At 48.0% G+C, this 22078-nt stretch overlaps 1 protein-coding gene across 16 annotated transcripts in view; it reads left to right on the top strand.

Annotated features, from left to right (window-relative positions):
• The window catches only part of ZNF23 (zinc finger protein 23), a 36079-nt gene extending 22923 nt beyond the window's left edge, over window positions 1-13156 (top strand). For 2 of the 16 annotated variants that reach the window (XM_025888997.2, XM_025888994.2), the window contains 5 exons: window positions 157-287; window positions 3949-4013; window positions 6236-6362; window positions 6954-7067; window positions 10864-13156. In XM_025888997.2, coding sequence (XP_025744782.1) covers window positions 3981-4013; window positions 6236-6362; window positions 6954-7067; window positions 10864-12656 — 2067 coding nt within the window. In that variant the 5' untranslated portion in view covers window positions 157-287; window positions 3949-3980 and the 3' untranslated portion in view covers window positions 12657-13156. Of the gene's footprint in view, window positions 1-156; window positions 288-3948; window positions 4083-4106; window positions 4218-4564; window positions 4614-4651; window positions 4802-6185; window positions 6363-6953; window positions 7068-10863 lie in introns of those variants that run through there. The other 14 variants (XM_073880042.1, XM_025888996.2, XM_073880044.1 and 11 more) reach the window with 13 other exon arrangements.
• Window positions 13157-22078: the final 8922 nt, after the last annotated feature.

Below are 22078 nucleotides of genomic sequence, written 5' to 3'. Positions count from 1 at the left end.
ACACACATATTTTCTTATACTCCTATTCTTTTGTACACAAGAAGTAGCACATTGCCTTTTGCACTTCGCTTGTTTCATTTGACAGTATAATCTGGAAATCACTCCAAATCATAGAGATAAGTATGTTTTTTTAAATGTTATTCTTGCATACTGAAGACTGCATCTAGCATGGCATTTAAGAAGCGTAGTAGTAAGATGAGTACCCATGAACGCACCATCCCACTAAGGAGGAGAACATTTCCAGTACTGCTTCTCAACCCAGCTCCCAGCTTCCCACCCCTCTAGAGGTAACTACTATCTTGAATTTTGCATTAATCATAGTCTTACCTATTTATAAAAATAATTTTATCTCATAAAATATGTCTGTAAACAATATGTTTAATTTCATTTTTGAGCTTTATGCAAATGGCATTGTAGTATCTGTAGTCATCTGGGACTTGTATGACTCAATATTATGTTCCTGAAGTCATCTGTGTAGTTGTGTGTAATTGTGAGCCATTAATTTTTGCTGCTGGATAATATTCCTTTTTAAAAATGATAGGACAATTTATTTATGTATTCTTAATGGATATGTGGGTTGTTTCCAGTTTTTTGTATTCAGATACTGGTAATGAATAATTTTGTACATATTTTCTACATATGAGGGTTTCTGTAAGGCATAAATTTTAAAATGTAAGCATGAGTATTGAATTTTATCTCAAATGCCTTTGGCATCTGTTGGGATGGAGAGTGTGTTTATCTTTCTTTGATCTATTCATGTGGAAAAGTATACTAATCTGCATTATAATATTAAGCTTTACTTGCTTTCGTGGGATGATCCCTTTTAGTTATGGTATGTCACTTTAATGAACTGTTGGAGTCAATTCCTTTATATTGGGGATTTTTCTGTCAGTATTCATAAAGGAGGCTGGTCTGTGGTTTTTGTATCAGTGTTGTGCTGGCATCATAAAAAGGACCAGGAAACTTATTTTGCTCTTCTCTCCTACAGTTTCAGTATTGTTAGAATTACTCATTTCTTAAAGACTTGAAAAGATTTGTCCATGATACATACAGGCACAGTGTTTTGTGAGAGTTTGCTCTTTACTGGCTATCTCAGTTTAATTAGGTAAAAGTAATCATGGATTCCAGAGAAATACCTACATAATAAAATTAGTAGAGTTGATTTACTAGATTCAAATAGAATATGTTCTTCAATCATAGAATAAGTTTTCTGTGTAAGTACTTGCACTTCAGCCAACAAAAGAAGCCCTCTCAAAATCTGTAAAGCAGAAGTAAATAGACCAGGTTATTTAAACACCATGCAATAAAGCCAGAAATTATGAACAGAGAAGAAATTAGCAACAAACTATCCTAAAGAATTCTGTGGTCAGAGACAAAACACTTGCTGACAGGCTATAAAATGTAATTAATATAATTAAAAAATGAAATATTAAAAAAAAAAAAACCTCTGGCATGTGGCAAATAGTGTATTCAGAGGGAAAATTTATGGCTTTATAGGTTTTAATTGCTAAATAGGAAAGAATGAAAATAAATGAATAAATCATGCAACCTCAAGAAGGTAGAAAAGAGGGGTGCCTGGGTGGCTCAGTCAGTTAAGTGTCTGCCTTCAGCTTGGGTCATGGTCCTGGAGTCCTGGGATCGACCTGCTTCTCCTTCTGCCTGCTGCTCTCCCTGCTTGTGCTCTTTCTCTCTTTCTCACTCTTGCTCTCTCTCAAATAAAAAAATGAAATCTTTAAAAAAAAAATGAAGGTAGAAAAAATCCTTTGGTAGTCTAGCTTCCCCCAAAAGCAGAACATAGGACAGAGGTTTGTAAACTGCAGGCAGTTTACTTGGGAATGTATTCCAAGGGCAGAGTGAAAGACAAGGGGAGTGAGAGCCAATACAAGGATGCATTGTCAGGCTGGCCTGTCCATAGGCAACTGGTGCTCAGTCTTGCAGGATCTTTGAGGAGCCTTGGAATTTCATGTAGGAGACTGAAGGGGAAAACATTTGTCCTTTGACCTCTGTCACCTGTTAGTCATGGGTGTTCTCACAGGCGTTGACTCATCTCTGCCTTTCAGGACCTAGCAGGTGTCCATAGGTATCTGCAGATGTCCCCCACAGGATACCAGAGAAGCCTCAGGGCAGGAATCAGCCATATGTGGTATAGATCCTTGAGGATGCATTGGTAGGTTATACCTGCGCAAAGCTGTTCAAAGTCTCTGGCACTGGACTGAGACCAGAGGATTTGGAAGGGAACAGAAGGTGTACCTCTCACAAAGGTAGAGCTCTTCCAGAGCTAAAGAAACAAAGAAAGCAGGGGCACCTGGGTGGCTCAGTTGGTTAAGCAACTGCCTTCGGCTCAGGTCATGATCCTGGAGTCCTGGGATCGAGTCCCACATCGGGCTCCCTGCTCAGCAGGGAGTCTGCTTCTCCCTCTGACCCTCCCCCCTCTCATGCTGTCTCTCATTCTCTCTCTTACAAATAAATAAAATCTTAAAAAAAAATTTTTTTTAATAAAAAAGAAACAAAGAAAGCAGAACTTAATGAACTAAATGAAAATAGAAAAGAGTGGTGTTCTAAATAAATAGAAAAATTTGTTCTTTAAAAATAAACATGAAAAAAAATAAAATAAAAATAAACATGAACAAACCATTGTTCAACTTAACTTTATTAGTCTGCTCAGGCCACCATAACAGAATACCATAGACTGCATGGCTCAAACAACAGAAATTTATTTCTCACAGTTCTGGAGGTGGAAAGCCCAAATTTAAGGTGCCAGAAAATTTGGTTCTTGGCGAGGGCTCTCCTTGGGTTGCAGATGGCTGTCTTCTCACTATGTCTGCATGTGGTGGAAAAAGAACTCTGGTGTCTCTTCCTCCTTTTTATAAGGGCACCAGCCTTATCAGAGTAGGGCCCCACATTTATGGCTTTGTTTAACCTTTTACCTCCTCACAGGTCCTATATCCAAATATAGTCACATTGGGGGGTAATACTTCAACCTATGAATCTTGGGGGGACATGTTCCATCCGTAACATTAACAAAGGGGAAAGGGTGTAGAAAGCACATATATTCAAAAGTGGGAAAGGCAAAGTGGCTCCAGATATGGAGGAAATGGAAAGAATCATGAACCTGTGTTTTCCACAACTCTACACTCAAGTTGAAATCCTAGAAGACAAGGATGATATTTTGGGAAAACACATATTTTCAAGACTGACTTTGGGAAAAGTAAAAACCCGAAAATAAGCAGTCCAAATGTTTTGAAGACAGTGAACAAGGTGTGCTGGGTCGTGGGACCCTAGATGATATAGCGATCCCCTCTCGCTGGGAGCTGAGGCTCTGGCTTCTTCACTATCAGAGGGCTGGAGAACATGAGGAGGCAGCCTGGGACCTCAAAGGTAAGCCTGGGCCATGCGGGAGGCTGGCTGCCCAAGATCTCTACAGAGATAGTGGGGTTCTTGAGGACACTCAGCTTTGTGAGGGAGAAGGCAGGATGTAGGGGAAAAGCTGTTTTCTCCAGCTCCCAGGGGCCTGACTCAGGTCTCTGTGCTGGGGCCACAGCGCTGCCAGCCTGGCTTCTGCAGTGTATCAAGGGTGATGCTTGTTTAGAGAAAAACAAGCAAGTCCAAGATCTTGGTAACATTCTCTTTCTTAAGCTGAATTGTTGCTATGTGGGTCTTTGTTTTATTATGCTTTGGGCCCTGAGTACATTTTATGTCTGCTCTTATGTGTGTGACATGTGTCAGAATTGTGAAATCCTAGTGTTCCTGGCAATGAGCATCAGTGCCATGGCCAGGAGGGGTCCTGGGCACTGAGCCAGTGAACGGATCGCCCCCTTCTTCCTGTGGCAGCTCCCGTGGCACTCCTATCTGGACACTGGCTACCTGCGCCTCACGTCTGTGAGGGGCTGTGTTGTTCCTCCTGGCACGGGGCTCACCTCACACTTGTCTCTCTCTGTTTTTCCTCAGCTCCAGCCCTTCTCTGAGAGGGGGAGCAGGTGATGGCCGCCATGCTCCTGACAGCCTGGCCCCAGGTGAGCTGTGGCTCCTTCAGCTCTTCCTCTGAACAGTTTCACATTGAAGAAAACTGAGAAGGGAAGCTGGTGAGCTTTGTGGTGGAAGCTGGAGGGGCCTTCCTCACTTCCGCCTGGATCTTGTGGGAAGAGCGGTGATGTGAAGGGATGGAAGCAGCCAGAGAGTGTCCGTGAAGGCAGGAGTGGAGTGGCCTGCACACCGAGGTTCTTTGCTCCTCGGGTGAATAGGGGGCATAGAAGTTGCCCGTGGAGGGAGCTCTGTGCATGGACGTGATTGGAGGGGCATTAGGGTGCCCAGGGCCCGGGCTGTAGGTGAAGAGGAGGAGGAGGACCAGATCATCACAAAGGGTGGCTGCACCTCTCGTTGGCTCGGGTGGGCGGTCGGCAGAAGGAAGAAGGAAGTCCTATGGGGCGGGGTGTCTCACTGTGTCCTTAAGAGGCTTTCAGGGCTTGGGTGCAGGGGCTCCAACTTTAGGTCTCTGATAAGAGCTCTGGACCTTCCCCCGCTCAGGAAAACAAGCATGCAAACCAAATTCTCCATACAATTTCAGGGACTTCACGGACCCCTGAAGTGCATCCATGGACCTCCATGGACTACAGGTTGGGAATAATCATAGTCACAGTAACTCCAGTAACATTGTTTGAGGCTTGCTGCACTGCAGGCACCATACTGAGCCCTTGCATGGATCGCTCGGTCCTGACACCTGCCCTCTGAGATAGGTGCTGTGTTGTGCTCATTCTGTCACAAGAGACATGAAGGCAAAGGGGAGTAGAGTGCCTTGCCCAAGGTATACAGCCCGTGTTTGATTCTTAACTGCTCATCCCTGTGACATGTGTGCAACCCGTGAAGTTAACGTGGTCAGAGTTGTGATGGCTTTCAAGGGAATAATTTTTAGGGGTGATTCAAAAAGAAGCTGACCACTTCAGAAAGAATTCCATTGGTCCAGGTGTGATGTGCGCTTCATCACGGAAAGTAGTTGTTAAAGAATCCAGTTCAAGTAATGCTTAACATAAAAATCTTTAGGATGTTGAGAGTCAAAGGGTTGGGGGTAGGGTAAGGGAGAGGGAGGAGTCAGGAACAATCCCCAGGTTTCTGGCTGAGATTTCCTGCACAGATGGTGGGGGATGTTTGAATTCAGGAGGTGGCGCCAACTTACTAGGGTAAAGGGTGGTGGCGGCGGCAGTGAAGGCATTTAATACTGTTCAGAGAAGTTCCTTGACGCCTCCAAGGGCACAGATGAGTGACTTGCAGACTCACCCAGAGGTTGGACTAGAATTGTTGATGGGTGGAGGTCAGTGGAAGGAAGCAAGACAGATCCTGGCAGAGAGGAATTGAAGGCATACCCCTGCCAGTGCGTCCCCAAGGTTGTTACAAAAGACTGAGGGGGGCAGAGAGAGAGAGAGCAACCAGAGGCTGCAGCTGCCCAAAAGGGAGCCATCAGCCCTGATGCAGAGCCTGTGCTGAGCGCATGGTGTAGTGATGTGAAGAGGGGCATCTGGAAGAGTGGCTGAGTGGCTGGCCAGTGGGAAGGCTGATCTCCCCTTTTCCCTGAACCTCTAGTATAAACAGTGAGTTCTTGGGTAAAGTTGGAAAGGACGAGAGGCGTGAATGGGAGAGGGTAACAGAAAAATGTTGGATTTTCAGTAAGACGCCTCTGGAAGCAGAATGGGCTGCTGCCCCCACCATAGCCAGTCAGGGCAGTGCTGAGCTGCTGGAGGTGCTCAAGCAGCCCCACAGCCCTTCGTAGCAGGGGCAGTGACGGGAGTCAGGCGACAGACGGGGGCTGGACCAGATGGAGGCCATAGCTGTTCTCCAGGGGTGGCTGGAGGTTTACAGGTCAGGGGGGCAGGATGGAGAAGCCAAGATCTCAAGTGAAAATGCTGGTGGGTTGGTCCTGAGCTGCATCTGCCACTGAGGACGGGGCCTAACTGAAAGAATGGAATTGCTTTGGGGGAACTTGATATGGGAATTTTTTTTCTGTCATCCCAACTTAGGATATCTTTTATAAAAGTAAAATATGGCATGAGATTCCCTGCCAGGAGAGAAGTCAGATATTCTTCATTGTTTACTTTCCAGGTGCTATTTCTCAAACCTTTCCCCTTGTTATTAATTCTGTGCTCTTCACAAGCTCCCTCCCCAAACCCTTATACTGCCCTCTGCCCCTCACTTAGGGCCTGAGCCATGGAATTGGCCCTAGGGCAGCAGGAACCTGTTGTTTCAGAAGTCGGTGACCTTCGAGGATGTGGCTGTGTACTTCACCCAGACGGAATGGGATGGCCTGTCCCCTGCACAGAGGGCCCTGTACAGGGATGTGATGCTGGAGAATTATGGGAATGTGGCCTCCTTGGGTAAGGCCTCTCTCCCCCTGGGACCCAGACTCTGCCAGTTGGGGTTTCCTGGCTTATTGCCCCCTAACAGGTTGCAGGTGGGGTCTCTGGTAATCCTTTACTGAGTGGGAACCCCAGGGGCTGAGATTGCTAATCCCCCTTGAGTCAGGGGTTGCTGGGAAGGGTGAACCTCAAGCCCTTTTTGGGCCAGTACAGGACTTGGCTGGGACTGGTGTGCGCTCTTTATCCTCCCTGTAGAAGTTGTGGTTTAGACACTGTGGAAAAAAGAAACCTGTTGTTTCACACAGCATTATTTTCAGGTTCACCCTCACCCGACCTGCATATCTTGAGGTCTTCTGGGCCCAGGTCTGGGCCATTCCCAACTCCTCCCACACCTTCTCAGGACCCCTCCCCTCACCACACACATATACCTTCCAAGCTCCCCATCTTTCCAATTGCCCCCATCCCCGACTTCCCCATAGTCATTAGGCGTGGGATCCCCTAGCGCTCTTATTTTGCCTTCCCATTGCCAAGACAATCTGAGGAGATGCTTAAGAACTCATCTGTGGGAGATTATTCACCTGTCTCTCCTATTTCTTTTCCCCTAAACAGGATTTTCTCTTTTCAAACCTGCTGTGATCTCACAACTAGAGGGAGCAGGTGAGCTGGGGGGCCCATCTCCACTGGTGGATGGAACAGAAACAGGCCCCCAGGGCCTCTGGACTGGTAAGGGACACACAGGTTGCCTATTACGGGGGAAAGTTTAGCTCTTTAAGAAGAAGGTCAACTTAAGCAACATATAAGCATGCCACATTTATGACCCAGCCGTACAGAGTAAAATTTAAATAAATGCTGATGATTTATAGAGATAGGTACAGTTGAGACCTGACTATTTTTGCAGTTTGCTGTTTCTTTCTGATTCCAAGAACAGATCTTTTTTCATTCTAATTCTTTCCAGGCCTAATTTTGGAATTCTGCCTTTCTCATGAAATTAATGGATGGTGTGTTTGGGTCCTTGCTGCTTCCCAAGCATTGTGCACTTAATGTGATGGATGGAGAATTAACAGTCTTTTTATACAGAAAGGTAGAATAGCCTGGCAGTTAAAAGTACAGTCTTTGGAGTGGACTTGACTGAGGTCCGATCCCAACTGCTATTATATGACTTCCTAGTTGTGACTTTAAGCAGGTCAGTTATTTGAGTTCTCTAAGATTCAGTGTTTTTATCCCTGAAAATGGAATAAAATACCTAACATATAGTGTGTGCTCAATGAAGTATTAGTTTTTATTTATTTATTTATTGGAGGAGACTGCTATATATAGTAAAATGTGGGAAATAAGGTGGAAGGGAGAAAGTGCTCTCAATTCAGTGCTTCTCAGATGATGTGCAAATGAATCACCTGGGTGTCTTGCAAATATGCATGTTGTCATTTAGTAAGTGTGGTTTAGGGCCAAGATTCTGCATTTCTATTTTCAGGTTCTGCCAGTGTTTCTGGTTCCTAGACCATACTTGAAGTAGCAAGTTTCTCGTTGGCTTAGGCAGAGTAGTTGCCAGATGATTTCCCATTTCTTGTGATTTCTCACTTACTTACTGCATTTGTGGTGCATGGATTCTCTTGTATCCTTTCAATGAATCCTCCTTTTTAAAAAGATAGTTTCAGGGCACCTGGGTGGCTCAGTTGGTTAAGTGGCTGCCTTCAGCTCAGGTCATGATCTCAGCGGGGAGCCTGCTTCTCCCTCTCCTCTGCCTGCCGCTCCCCCTGCTTGTGCTCTCTCGCTCTCTCTCCCTGTCAAATAAATAAATAAGATCTTTAAAAAAAAATTTTTTTTTTAAATAAAAAGATAGATTCAGTGGATTTTTGTTCCTTGTGGTCATTCAACCAGATGAAGGGAAAAGAAATGATGTTGTGGAGCTCCTCAAAGGAGTCTGGATTTCATTCCGTAGTCAGCAGACAGTACTGAAATCTTTGAAGTTTTCGAATAACCATCATGATCTAAACTGAGAATGGAAACATTAGTGTGTGTAGGTTAATTGGAGCAGGAAATCAAATGGCTTTTAGACAGACAGAAGGGGAAGGTGGGTACAGGGCACAAGCCCATGTCAGCAGAGTTGACTCTTAAAAAAACTTTCAGAAGGCCCATCCGGTGACTTCTGGTTAAATCTCATTTGCTGGAACTGTCTTACGCCCCCCCCTACTGCAAGAGAGTGTGGAAAATACAGTTTTTAGCTGTAGTTTCTACTGCTACCTCAAAAACATTGGAGAACGTGTTAGGAAAAAAGGGAGAATGGATATTGGTTAAGTAACCAGTAGCATCTGCCACACCATAAAATTTGGTAAATAGAAGGTCACTAGTATAGAAAAATAGGCAAAGAATGTAAGTGTTTGATCCACATGAGAAGTACAAATTTTAATCAATGTGAAAAATCTTCACCCTCAGTAGGAACCAGTGAGATACAAATTAAAACAGAGATGCTCCACCTAACACATTTGACATAGGTAGGCTGGGTCCAAGGACCCAGGAGGGGTCCTACAGGACAAGCCAAGAGGGTCCTTGGCTTTGAGTAGGATAGAAACCAAATGAGAGCCAGGAGGAAGTGAGAGCAGAGTTTATTGAATAGCATGAGTGATAGAATATAGCAAGCAGATGGAATGTTTGGGAGATTCAGAAAGGAGAAGAGAGTGAGTCTCTCCTTTGCTTGGAGTCTAGGGTTTTTATTGAGGATTGGGATCTTGGGATCTGGTGTACATGTCCTCTTCAGACACCCAGGAACTGGTTAGAAGAAAGACAAGAGTCCAGGTGTCCTCCATAAAGCACTTATTGCCGGGAGCCAGGGGGTTTTGGCATCAAGAGGTCTAGAGTTAGTGGTCTAGAAAATGTATATGACGGCCCTGCTTGGTCATTCCTTAGGTGTTATCACCCATGCTGGAAGACCCCAAAAAGTCATTAACTCCTTGACCCTTATAAGAAGGACATACATCATTTGTACTATAAGGCGTGTACAAGATGGGAGGGGGTACAGGTCCTGGCAAGAACAGAAGCAGGAAAATAAGCAAAAAGCAGTTTTTCATGGAGTTCCTTCAGTTTCCCTGGCTCATACAGAGAATAATTGTATTGATGGAGAGAATACACCAAACTGGAATAGACTTTTGGGGAATGAATGTGAATCAGTAGTCTTTCTAGAAAGTACTTTAGCAATACATAGCAAGAGCCTTTTAAAAGTTTGTCCTTGATAGCCTGGATATTCTCTCCTAGAGTAGCCTAATCAGCTAATCAGAGATACAGACAAAGATGTGCAGGCACAAAAGTTCATCATAATTTTATATAATAAAATGTTGGAAATAACCCAGACATTCAGTGTGGAGAGAATTGGTTAAATTAAGGTACCTCTGCAGGATGGAATGCTATTTAGCAATTTAAAAAATATTTTTACAGACTATCTAAAGATAATGGAAAATTGTCATTATTAGTGTTAAGGAAGAAAAATATTTTCAGTTTTGGATAAAAACATTTTTAGAAAAATGATTGGAAGGAAAATCTTTGGGGGAGGAGGTACATCAGAAGATTAGATGTAGTTGTTAGGTGGTTGTATTTCACGTAAATTGAATTTTCTTCTTTGTACTTTTCTGATATTAGGGATGACTACTATTTTTAAAATTGGGAAAAGACCAACAGTTTTGAAAATGCTTGCTAGGGAAATCCAGGTCACTTGGGTCTCTTGAGGGTGATTAGAATGAAATACTGGGGCAGGGGGCTTATTACCTGTGGTCGAGGAGAGATGAGAGATGAAAAATAGAGGCAGCATTTTGGGGTCAGTTTTGAGAAATTTGGGAACAAAAGATCCTTAGCTCTATTGGGACTGTAGGGATTCCAAAAAGAATGTTAGGGACAACGGCTCCTGGGTGGCTCAGTCGCCTGGCTCAGGTCATGATCTTGGGGTCCTGGGGTTGAGCCCCACGCCAGGCTCCCTGCTCAGCAGGAAGCCTGCTCCTCCCTCTCCCTCTGCCTCTCCCCCTGCTTGTGTGCTTTCTCTCTCTGTCAAATGAATGGATAAAATCTAAAAAATAAATAAATAAAATAACATTAGGGACTGACCAATTTCAGGATTGGGGGAAGAGGAAGATGGCTTCTCTAAGCAGAGAAGAAGGTGAAGGAGGAATTTTGGAAAGCCATGAGTTTAAGTTCAAAGAAAAGAAAAAAGTTCTTTCCCTTTTACCTCCTGGTGCCATAAACTCTTTTTTTTTTTACAGATTTTATTTATTTGACAGAGAGAGACACAGCAAGAGAGGGAACACAAGCAGGGGGAGTGGGAGTGGGAGAAGCAGGCTTCCCGTGGAGCAGGGAGCCCAATGCGGGGCTTGACCCCAGGGCCCTGGGATCATGACCTGAGCCAAAGGCAGATGCTTAATGACTGAGCCACCCAGGCGCCCCTTAACTATGATTCTTTATTCCTTTTACCACAGTTCTTTTCTTTTCTCTAACATGGATCTTACATGATATTTTCTGTTTTCTGTTTTTTTAATAGTAGATATTGATGTCCAGACTGACAATAATTTGATAAAGGAAATGTATGAAGAAAAACATAATACATCATTTGAACTTCAGAGGGACTTTTCCCAGGACACAGACTTTTCAGAAGCCTGTATTCTAGAGAAACAGCAGGAAGTCCATTTAGTAGGAAGCATAAAGAAAGAAAACTGCAGCGTCATTGACAGAATAGTGAAAGACGACAGCAGCCCTGAGGAGGAGTATTTCTTTAGTCAGAGTCCAAACTTGGGTCAGTGTCACACCGTCAGCACTGGAGAGCAGCACCCTGAACTTATAGGATTGGAGAGAGCCTTCAGCTTTGACACAAAACTTATTCAGCATGAAATAATTAATTCAGGGGAAAGACCTTTTAAATGTCAAGAATTAGTGGAAACCTTCAGGTGTAACCCTCAGCATCAAGATGGCTACACTGGGGAGAAGCCCTATCAGTGTAAGGAGTGTGGCAAAGCCTTTAGCATTAATGCAAAATTAGTTTGGCATCAGAGACTTCACAGTGGGGAGAAACCCTTCAAATGTGTGGAGTGCGGGAAAAGCTTCAGTTCCAGTTCCCATTATATCACCCATCAGAGCATCCACAGCGGGGAGAAGCCCTATCAGTGTAAGGTGTGTGGCAAAGCCTTCAGCGTCAACGGGAGTCTAAGTCGGCATCAGAGAATCCATACGGGAGAGAAGCCCTATCAGTGCAAGGAGTGTGGAAGTGGCTTCAGCTGCAGTTCTGCATACATCACACACCAGAGAGTCCACACTGGAGAGAAGCCTTACGAATGCAGTGACTGTGGGAAAGCTTTCAATGTTAATGCAAAATTGATTCAACATCAGAGAATCCACACTGGAGAGAAACCTTATGAGTGTAATGAGTGTGGGAAAGGCTTCAGGTGCAGTTCCCAGCTGCGGCAGCATCAGAGCATTCACACCGGGGAGAAGCCCTATCAGTGTAAGGAGTGCGGGAAAGCCTTCAGTAATAACGCAAAACTCATCCAGCATCAAAGGATCCACACAGGTGAGAAACCCTATGAGTGTACCGAATGTGGAAAAGCCTTTAGTGTCAAAGGGAAGTTAATCCAGCACCAGAGAATCCACACAGGGGAGAAACCCTATGGGTGTAACGAATGTGGGAAAGCCTTCAGGTGTAACTCCCAGCTGCGGCAGCATCTGAGAATCCACACCGGGGAGAAGCCCTATGAATGTAATGAGTGTGGAAAGGCCTTCAACGTTAATGCAAAACTAATGCAGCATCAGAGGATTCACACTGGGGAGAAACCCTTTGAATGTAATGAGTGTGGGAAATGCTTTACTTCTAAAAGAAACCTACTTGATCATCACCGAATCCATACTGGTGAAAAGCCTTATCAGTGTAAGGAATGTGGGAAAGCCTTCAGTATCAATGCCAAACTAACCAGGCATCAGAGAATCCACACTGGGGAGAAACCTTTCAAATGTATGGAATGTGAAAAAGCATTTAGCTGTAGTTCTGACTATATTGTACATCAGAGGATCCATACTGGAGAGAAACCCTTTCAGTGTAAGGAGTGTGGAAAAGCCTTCCATGTTAATGCCCATTTAATTCGGCATCAGAGAAGCCACACTGGGGAGAAGCCCTTTAGATGTGTGGAGTGTGGCAAAGGGTTCAGCTATAGTTCTGACTGTATTATACATCAGACTGTCCATACTTGGAAGAAACCCTATGTGTGTAATGTGTGTGGGAAAGCCTTCAGGTTTAGTTTCCAACTTAGTCAGCATCAAAGTGTCCATAGTGAAGGAAAATCGTAATGAGAAGGATGTAGAAAACTCTCAAAGTTAATGAAATGGATCAGGTATCATCAGATTCAACGTGGTAGAAAACCTTGAGGGAAATGAATATGGCATCTTCCCATGGAAACACATCTTTTTCATCTTACTTTTAAAATCAGGAATGATGACTGGTTAAAAAGTAACAACCAAAAATAAATAGCTTGTCTTATACCAACAACCAATTAGAAAATATGAAAGAAAAGATCCCATTCCCAACAGCATCAAGAAAAGTGGCTCTCCTAGGAATAAACCTAAGTATTACACAGGATCTATATAGAGAAAGAAATCTCCACTGAGGGCCACAAAAGGAAAAATAAATGGGGAGAGAGAGAAACCTTGTTCTTGGATTGGAAGATTCATGTAGATATTCACTCTGCCTAAATTTACTTCCCTATTATTTTTGACACCAAGCATGCATCACTTTTGTAAAAAGGATAAACAATAAAGATTTCTGTAGAAAGAAAAGATGAGTAAATTTTTTAATTTCATGGGAGGAAAAATATATAAAAATATATAATATATAAATATATTAAATATTTATGTTCTTAAGAATCCCAAATAAAGTTAAAAGATAAAGCACAAAAAGTAGAAATACCTTTGTAAAATTTATGATATAAATGTTTAATATGTAAAGATAGGTTTTATAGTCAAGAGAAAAGTAATAAAACCCAGAAAAATGACATTAGTAGGCATTTAAAAAAATCAAAATAATAGATGTTCAGTCACAGTCCTCTAAGGATTGAAAATGAAGTATGCACACAATTGTACACAAGGAGCCCTCAACGCTCTTCCACAGACCCTCCCATAGACATACATAGTCACACACAGTGCACCCTATGTACACAGAGACTGTACACCCCCATAGACCCCCGACACCAGCTCCTGCATGTTCTGTAGCTTGAGCAACCAGTGTTGGCTAGGGGTGCTATCTGAGTATTTCAAAGGAGCCATCCCTGTTAGAAAGCTAACAAGTATAGGACCTCAGCAGAGTGTCTGGGGGATGCCACTGTGTGTAAGTTCCACTACTCTGCCCCCAGGCTCCTGGGAGCTGAGCAAGCGTGGAGGCCAGACCCTGGAGCCCCAGAACATAGGAAGGAGCACGGCCTTTCTTCCCCTTCATTATCTGACCCTGATTCTCTGCGGTGGCAAGACCAAGGCGGGGATTCTAGGAGGACAGAACCTACTGTCTGGGATCTGCTACCAGAGTCCTCTGTGACCATGGTCTCTCTGGGTCTCAGGCTCTTGTCAGTGCAGGGTGAGAGCAGGTCCCAGAACTCAAAGCTCTTCCCACCCAGATGGTCCCTGAGGGTTTTCTCCCTCTCTGTAGGTTTGTTACTGTCCAGGACAGCTGCTCTGCTCTGTCCTAAGGACAAGAGGAGGAAGAAAGTTCGACACCTGTGGAGCCTCGTGCAGTCACACGGCTCCATCAGCCAGTAGTCCTGCCATCTTGTATCCTCAGTGCTCCTTACTCCAGCCCAGGGCTGTCTGGGTCCAATGGGAGCCTTACCAGGAAAAAAGGAGCCATGGCACTGGAGACCTCTGCCCCTCGAAAAAGCTCTTCTCTTTTTCTGAACTGGAGCTGTGGGCCTGGAAGGGCCCGATTAAATAAAGCCTTTCTCCCTTAGTCCCAGTGTGTTCTGTCCCTACAGCACACCCTTCCAGCCTGGCCTGTCACACTGGAAGCGCCCTCAGAGAGCATCTGGTCCTGCCCTGTCCAGGTCAGAGGAAAACGTGGCTGTCCATGGGCACCCAGCAGGTCAGGGGACAGCCTGGGGTGAAAGGCCAAAGCTAGACAAGGCTCCAGTGTCATCTGAGGGAAGAAGAGGCCTGGCACAGCTACTCCTGGGCTGGTACCCCTCTCCTCCTGGCACTGGGGCTGGGGGTTGTGAGCAGAGGCTTCTGGACCTCTGCCTCTGAGGTCTCCACTCTCGCCACACCACAAGCCCCCGCTGTCTGCTAGCCTGTCTCTTAATAGGGAACTGAGGACACCCTTCCCCTTCCACAGGCCAGGGCCGACCAATGCTGGGGAACCGGAGATGAGGCGGACCTTGGCCTTCGCCCCGAGTCCCCAATCCACGGGCTGGGACAGCTCCCTGCGGTCCCTTCCCCCTGCTCTCAGGCCCCCGGCGCCGCACAGACCACGTGGTCCCCAGCAAATCCAACTCATCCCGGGGCTCTAGCCCTGGGTCTGAGCCCGCTCTGCTGGGCCCTGGCTCCTCTGCCTGTCGTCGGGCTGCCGGCGGCCCAAGCCTTCCTTCTGCTCCAGCTCGCCCTGCCACTGCCTCCCAGGCCCGGGTGGCTCCATAGATCCTGCAGTGTGGCCCCCACCTCCTGCCGGCCACGGAAATCCTACCCGTGCTCAGCCGAAGCCCAACCTCCAGGAAACCCCCGCACCGCTCGGCCCACTTCCTCCAGCCAGCCACGGTAAGGGGCAGTTGGGCCACCCGTTCCGCGTGTCGGCCACCCGCCTTTAGCCTGCGAGCCCTTGGCCCACGTGCTCCCAGGGTGGGGACCCGAGGCTCTGGATCCCAATCGCCCTGGGCCACTGCGCGCGGCGTATGGAGCCAGGTGACGGCCTTCTGCGGCCGCCTCATTCCCCCGCCGCCCTGGGCGCGGGCCTTCCCGCCCTGGCACTATTTTGGCCTCGGTGCGAGGAGGGGCAGGGGTGTCGGGCCTGCGCGCGTCCAGGGCCCTGCGACCTGCACTTGGGCGCGAGAAGCCATTAGCAGCCAGTGGCCGCCCACCGCGGCCCCCTGCTGCCCCAGGTGGCCGGTTCGCTCCCTGCAGGGCGCGAGACGCCCGGGGCCGCCCGCCCCCCGGGGCGGGAAGCCCGGAACCGCCACCGGGAGGCCGCGGGACGGATCCTCCCTGCCCTGATCCCGGGGGGTATCCCTGGAGCAGAGTCCTGGGGCAGCCGGGTCTGAGCCCTTGGTGGAACACTCTCCTGGGGAATCCGCCGGGGGTGGGGGGGGTGCACATGACCGAAGACGCAGGGCGGGGTCCGAAGGACCCTTAGAACGCTTAGGCCAGCGCATTGCAAACTTTCCCCCTCAACCTCCCCCCCCGGAAATCTTACAGGCGTGTATTGTAAACTGCTAAATAGAGCCGCTGTGGAAGACTGTGAGGGGGTGGGGGGCAGTTGCCATTGGGCCCGAGAGTCAAGGGCAGCGGTTTTGCTTGAGGATGCCTTGATCCAGGACGGAAATCGGAATGCATTCCACAGAATCCAAACGTTCCACGCAGGGCCACCCACGGGTGTGAGGTGGGTAGGAAGAACAAGAGATGAGGGAGATGGGCTCCATAGCCGGGCTCTCCTGGGAAAGTCACGTGGTAAAGAACCGTGAGTTGGCCTCCCCATGACAGTGGGGGAGGAGGGAGTCAGTGCAGGGACCAGGGCAACAGGGAGCAGGGGCCTAGCCATGCTTTGCCGTGTCCCTCCTGCCCAGAGGGTTCTCCCTGCCTTCACCCTGAGCTCAGCCAAACATCACATGCTCCTCGCTGGCCTCCCGGGTCTCCTTAGCCCGCACTGGGTGGCCGGTGCGGTGTCCTCCACCAGCTCTCTGAGCGCTCTTCCTGAAGCTGCGGCTTTACGGCCTACCCTGGGGACCACGAAGTCACTGGGGGGTGGGAGTGGGGGCAGCTCGTTGGGCTAGGCAGGACCTTGCTAGTTGAATAATTTCAGTTGAGCGGATACTGTTAGCGAGTCAGTAAGGGAAGAAGTGTTTGGTGCCTGTGTTTATATGGTTTATAGATCTTCATCAACAACGGATGTCCAGGTGAATTCCCCGGGGTTGGGGAGCCCTGGAATGAGCGCCCTGGCCTATGAGCGCAAACGTCTTAGAATTTGTTTGCTCTCCAGTTGCCCACCAGAGGGCGCTCCACCCCCCAAATAAAGATCTGGAGGCTGAAGTTTGAGGTCCAGCTAGGATGATTCAAGCTCTCTGGCCTCAGTGTTTGCCCACCGGGTGCTGCTGCGCACTCCCCACCCTCCGCCCCAAGCTTCCATTTGACTATAGCTGGCCAGGGTGTCTGGGGGCAGGGGCACCTGCAACTGGCTGGCTCTTCTCCTCGGGGAGCAAAGGTTAAGAATACCACCAGCTAAACTGGTGTGTGCTGGATGAAGGAGGAGGGGAAAATGCTGTGGGAACTTGCGAGGCTAATAACTCATGACATAGCTGGTTTTTTTTTCTTTATTGTGGTAAAATACTCATAACATAAAATTTACCATTTTAGCTATCTCAAAGTGTCTAATTCAGTAGCATTGGGTATGTTCATACTGTTGTGTACCCATCACCACTATCTAGTTTCAGGTCTTTTTCATCACCCCAAAAGGAACCTCCTATTAAGAAATCTCTCCCCCACCCCCAGCCCCTGGCAAGCACTAGCCTGCTCTCTGTCTATATGGGCTCGCCTATTTCTGGATATCTCATGTAAATGGAATCCGATAATATGTGGCCTTTGTGTCTGGCTTCTTTCACTTAGTGTAATGTTTTCTTTTCTTTTTTTTTTTTAAAGATTGTATTTATTTATTTGACAGAGAGAGACACAGTGAGAGAGGGAACACAAGCAGGGGGAGTGGGAGAGGGAGAAGCAGGCTTCCCGCTGAGCAGGGAGCCCGATGCGGGGCTCCATCCCAGGACCCTGGGACCATGACCTGAGCCGAAGGCAGATGCCTAACGACTGAGCCACCCAGGTGCCCCTAGTGTACTGTTTTCAAGGTTCATCCATGTTGTGGCATGAATCGATACTTCCTTCCTTTTTATTGGTGACTAATAAGTCATTGTGTGGATATATCACATTTCACTTATCCAACCATCTGTTGATGGACACTTGGGTTGTTTGCACCTTTTGGCTGTTGTGAATCATGCTGCTATGAACATTGGTGTACAAAAATCTGAGCCTGTGTTTTCAATTCTCTCAGGTATATACCTAGGAGTGGAATTGCTAGGTTATGTGGTAATTCTGTGTTTTACTTTTTGAGGAACTGCCAAACTGTTTTCCACAGGGGCTGCACCATTTCACATTCCCACCAACAGGGCCTAGGCATTCCAGTTTCTCCACATCCTCACCAACATTTATCATTTGCTGTAATTTTTTTTTTGTTGTTATATGCACCCTAGTGGGTGTGAAGTGGTATCTCATTATGGATTTGACTTATATTTCCCTGATGACTACTAATGTTGGGCATCTTTTAACTGGTGTCCAGGCTCTGGTCTTACCCCCTTCTATCCACTCAAGAGTAGGCCAAGTCCTTTCAAAACCCAAGTCTGATCCTGTCTTCCCCAGCTCAGAACCCCTCGGGGCTCCCCACCCACCCTCCCTAGACTAGAACACACATCCCTACCCTCCCTGCCCCCACAACACCCTCTCTGTGCTCCAGCCCCTAGAAATTCTCCCAGCTGTTAAAATATACGTCTCCAAACCTTTGCATCTGCTATTCTCTCTACAGAGAGAATGTAGAATATTCTCCTATGCTCTCCTCCACTCCACTTCCCCCCAAAATGCCTCTCATCCTTCATGTCGCAGACCTCACTGACCCCTCATGACCTTTCGCATCTGGTGTGTCCCCCTTTCTCTGTGCTCACCTTCTCACACCCTCCCTAACTCCACCATGTCGCTTTCCACTCTGATCTGTAGTTCACAGTTCAACTGTTGGTTTCACCCCGAAGACTGAAATCCGCAAGGGTCAAGGCCAGGTGTGTAGGCTCGGCCCTGTGTCCTCAGAGCCCGGGGCAGCAGGGGTGCAATCAAACTGTGCTCACTGGCCACTTGGAGGGAAAGGTGATGGGTGAGTGGGTGGGGGCACAGGTGCATTTGATTGAGGTCCTGGACCCAGTTTGTTTCCTCTGCCTGGAAGCTCCAGTGCCCTGGTTCACACATTTTTGGTCCCACCTGTTGGCCACCGTGGTACAGCCTGGGCTCAGGATGGGTGCCTCCATCCACAGACAAGGCTGAGGGGACAATAGAGTGAAACTGTCTTTGCCCCATATAGGTTATAAATTCCTTTTATGGTCATTTCCCCTTTCCATCTTAAGCTAAACTCCTTCTGTGCCCTTGACCTCAACCATTCCCAAGACCACAGGGGTTTTCCTTTGTCACTTTTGTCCCTCCCTCCCCAGCCTCTTGATTATCTCCCACCTGCTTCCCTCTATCCTCTCAGAACACTATGGACCTGTTTCCTTCCTCTGCAAAACCCTCCCCTTGAGTGGTTTCCAACCTTAGCTCACATTGGAATCCCAGGGGGAGCTCTGAAACATCTTGATGCTCAGGCTGCAGCCCTGCTAATAGGAATGGGGAGGGCAGAGATGCCTGAGCACTGGTGTGCACCCAGCTTACTTTAACTTGCCCCTGAGCTTGAGAACCACTGTTCTTGATACTGCACCCCTCAGAGGCTGCCCCATTTCTTCTGTTCATATGTCTCAGTTGAGTACTCTGTACCCCCACTTGTGTTCTTCTCAACGTCTGACAACTCAAATCTTAGCATTCCAGGGCCTGGCCGAAGCATGCACAGAACCACCCTCCCCAGGCTGCTGAAGTCAGCTGGCTCCCTGTTCCTGGCATCCTCCATCTCCCTGCAGCCTGCAAGAGCGCCGTGTGGGGTTGTGTGAACCTGGCCTCAGACCCCAACTCCAGCCCTTCTGTGCTGTGTGATCTTGAGCAAGTTACTTAAGCTCTCTGAACCTCGTTTTCCTTAAACGTAACTGCTCTCCTGGGGCAGCTGAAAATAGACAGTGATAACCCAGAAAGGCACGTCCAGTGCCCTGCAATGCAGCCCATTATGATCCAGGCCCTGTGCCCCTTCTGGCAACTCCCTGCACAGGGGCCCTCCCACCAGCCTCTCCAACCTCTTTTTCTTTCCTTTTCCTCAGACCCCTAAGAACTGCTCACCCTTACTGGGCATTTACTTGAAACCTGGCCTCGTCAAGGTTAGCCTCTGGGTCTGACCCCAGCTTTAGGAAGGATGTCATCTTGTCCTCTCCTCTATTTTAGAGGAGAGCACTGAGGCACCGGCTGGCAACCTGTCAAAGCTGCCTGGAAGTGGCAGTCCGGGGGTTCAGATCAGCACAGTTTGATGGAAGGGCCGGGCTGCTCACTGCTGGTGTGGCTCACCGCCCCTTGCGAGGCCTAGGCTTGTGTCCTGGACCCTCTATGTTGCTTGCAACCCTTTCTAGATATTGCCAAGTTCCTGAACTTAAAAGATTTAGAAGTGGAGGGTAAAATAGAGAACCTCCTAGAATAAATCAAAGGAGCATATCATCATGATATTGAGGGCAGGAAATATTTCCTAAATAAGACTAAAAAAAAAAACAAGGCTAACCTTAGAAGACTAGATAAGCTGGACTGAATTGAAATGAAGAACTTCTGTTCGTCTACAGACACCATTAGGAGAACTAAAAGGCCACAGGTGGTGCACATGTTCTGCCAAAGGATTCAGAGGCAGAACAGAGAAAGAACCCCTATGACTCAATACAGCTCCCTGACAAACGATTTTTAAAAATCACATAGGCCTGGCTTTGGACCCTAGCTCTTCTCAACTGTTCAGTGAGATCCTGGGTAAGTCTCCATGAGGTTCTGATGCTCCGAATTCATTCTTGTATTTCCAAACTGGGGATAAAATCCCTGCCTCACTGTTAGGTTTCCTGTGAGAATCAGAAAAGGGATTAATGCACCAAAAATGGATCATGGGTCAGCTGGGGAATTCTGTCAATACCCCTCTGTCCCTCTCTCGCAAACTGGAGCTCCCCAAGGACTTGGCAACATGTTCGGAGTACGGGGATGGTGGTATAAATGTGATAAGTGAATGGACAGGGATCAGCATTCCTGGATGAGGGAACAGCATGAGAGAAGCATGAGGGTGGAAGGGTACAGTCAAGGTCTTTGGGGGTTGGGTTAAGGTACTATCAGGGGAAAAGCGAGAACAGGCTGGGCCGGGGATGGATCTTTAATACCGGGCCAAGGAATTATATGCCAGGCATTATCTGGAAGGACACAGGCAACCATAAGAGTTTTGGGGACGAAGGGTGCATAAATGATGGGGAAAGAGAGACGGGGAGAGACAGAGAGCTTTGGAGAGTAGAGGTCAGGGGCAGTGAAAGATTTCTCCATATGCAGCGGCCATTTCAGGACTTCTGCTTCAAAAGAAGGACGATCGGAACCTGAGTAAAAGAGAGTGTTCAGTGGGAGGGGTGGGCCAGAGGCAGGAGGTGCGTGGTGGGGGGGAGAGGAGCAGGAGAGGATCCCGCTTCACCTCCCGTTCACTCCTGCAGAAGGGGACCACCAGACAGAGGGGCTGGCCGAGGTTCTCAGATGTGGCACCCGGAGCTTGTTAGAAACACAGTCTGGGTCCCCACCCCACGCCTACAGAATCAGGGTGTCTGCAGTGGGCCCTGCACTCCAGGGGATTCTGATGAGTGCTCAGATTTGAGAACCGCCGCCGCAGCCGGATGAGACAGCCCCCGAGAAGAAAGGTCTCCGTGGTCTTCCCTTTCAGAGACACTGGTAAATGACATCCGGTCACAGAGCCAGGCGGAGGCGGGGTCCCCTCCCCTGCCATCATAGCCCATAGTGGCCTCAGCCCAAGCCAGCCTTCACCCTAAGGGGATGCACCCAGAGATGAGAATCTGCACCCACTCTTGGGGACAGCTCAGCCAGCTTGCGTCTCTGCACAAACGTTGGCTCTTGTGGGGCGGCCATAACCCCATCCAAAGACTTACCCCTTAAAACTTTCTCACTCCATCTTGCCTCCTGCCTGTGCCTTTCCTTGGCAGACCCCCATCCCATCCCTCTCCGAAGGGCACGGGGGGTTGCTAATTGGAAAAGGCAGGTGGTGGCCACGCCTGGTAAAAGACTCCTGACCCAGGTTCTGACCCAGGTTCTGACCCAGGGCTTGATTATCAGTTAGGCTAAGGTTTAAAAATAGCAGCCCTGCAGGGGAGGGGGCAGTGCCTGGGTGTGGGAGGGAGGGAGGGTCGGTCCCGTCCGTCCCGACCCGGTGCCGGTTAGATTTCAGTTCTGCCGCCTTTCCTTCTCCGGGTTTTGACCTTCTGTCTTCATGGGTGAGTTTCCTGCCATGGGGGGATTGGTGAGGGTCCGCCTTGCTGGCAGGATGGCCCCCCTCCCTCCAGCGCTAGCATTTTGTACTTGTCCAGCTTGCACAGGAGTAGTTGCCTAAGGGGAGGGGTCTCTGCATTTCCAGCTCTCGGGAGAGAGCAGAGGGGGTTCAGTGATATTGACTCTTCCTTGTGCTCTTTCTAGAAAGCCTTGTCTTACTCTTAGGGTGAAATCGTCTTCATCTGTGAGATCCTGGATCACTGACTTCACGACATTTGAGCCTTACCCGAGGGCAGTCGGCGTGTGTGTGTGTGTGTGTGTGTGTGTGTGTGTGTGTGTGTGTGTGTGTG

This window comes from Callorhinus ursinus, unplaced genomic scaffold (genome assembly GCF_003265705.2).
Source record: "Callorhinus ursinus isolate GAN/ISIS: 27379988/994484 unplaced genomic scaffold, GSC_fseal_2.0 scaffold37, whole genome shotgun sequence".
NCBI classification, from domain to species: domain Eukaryota; kingdom Metazoa; phylum Chordata; class Mammalia; order Carnivora; family Otariidae; genus Callorhinus; species Callorhinus ursinus.
Note: the sequence above shows the minus strand (reverse complement) of the source record. Positions and strands in the feature narration are given on the sequence as shown.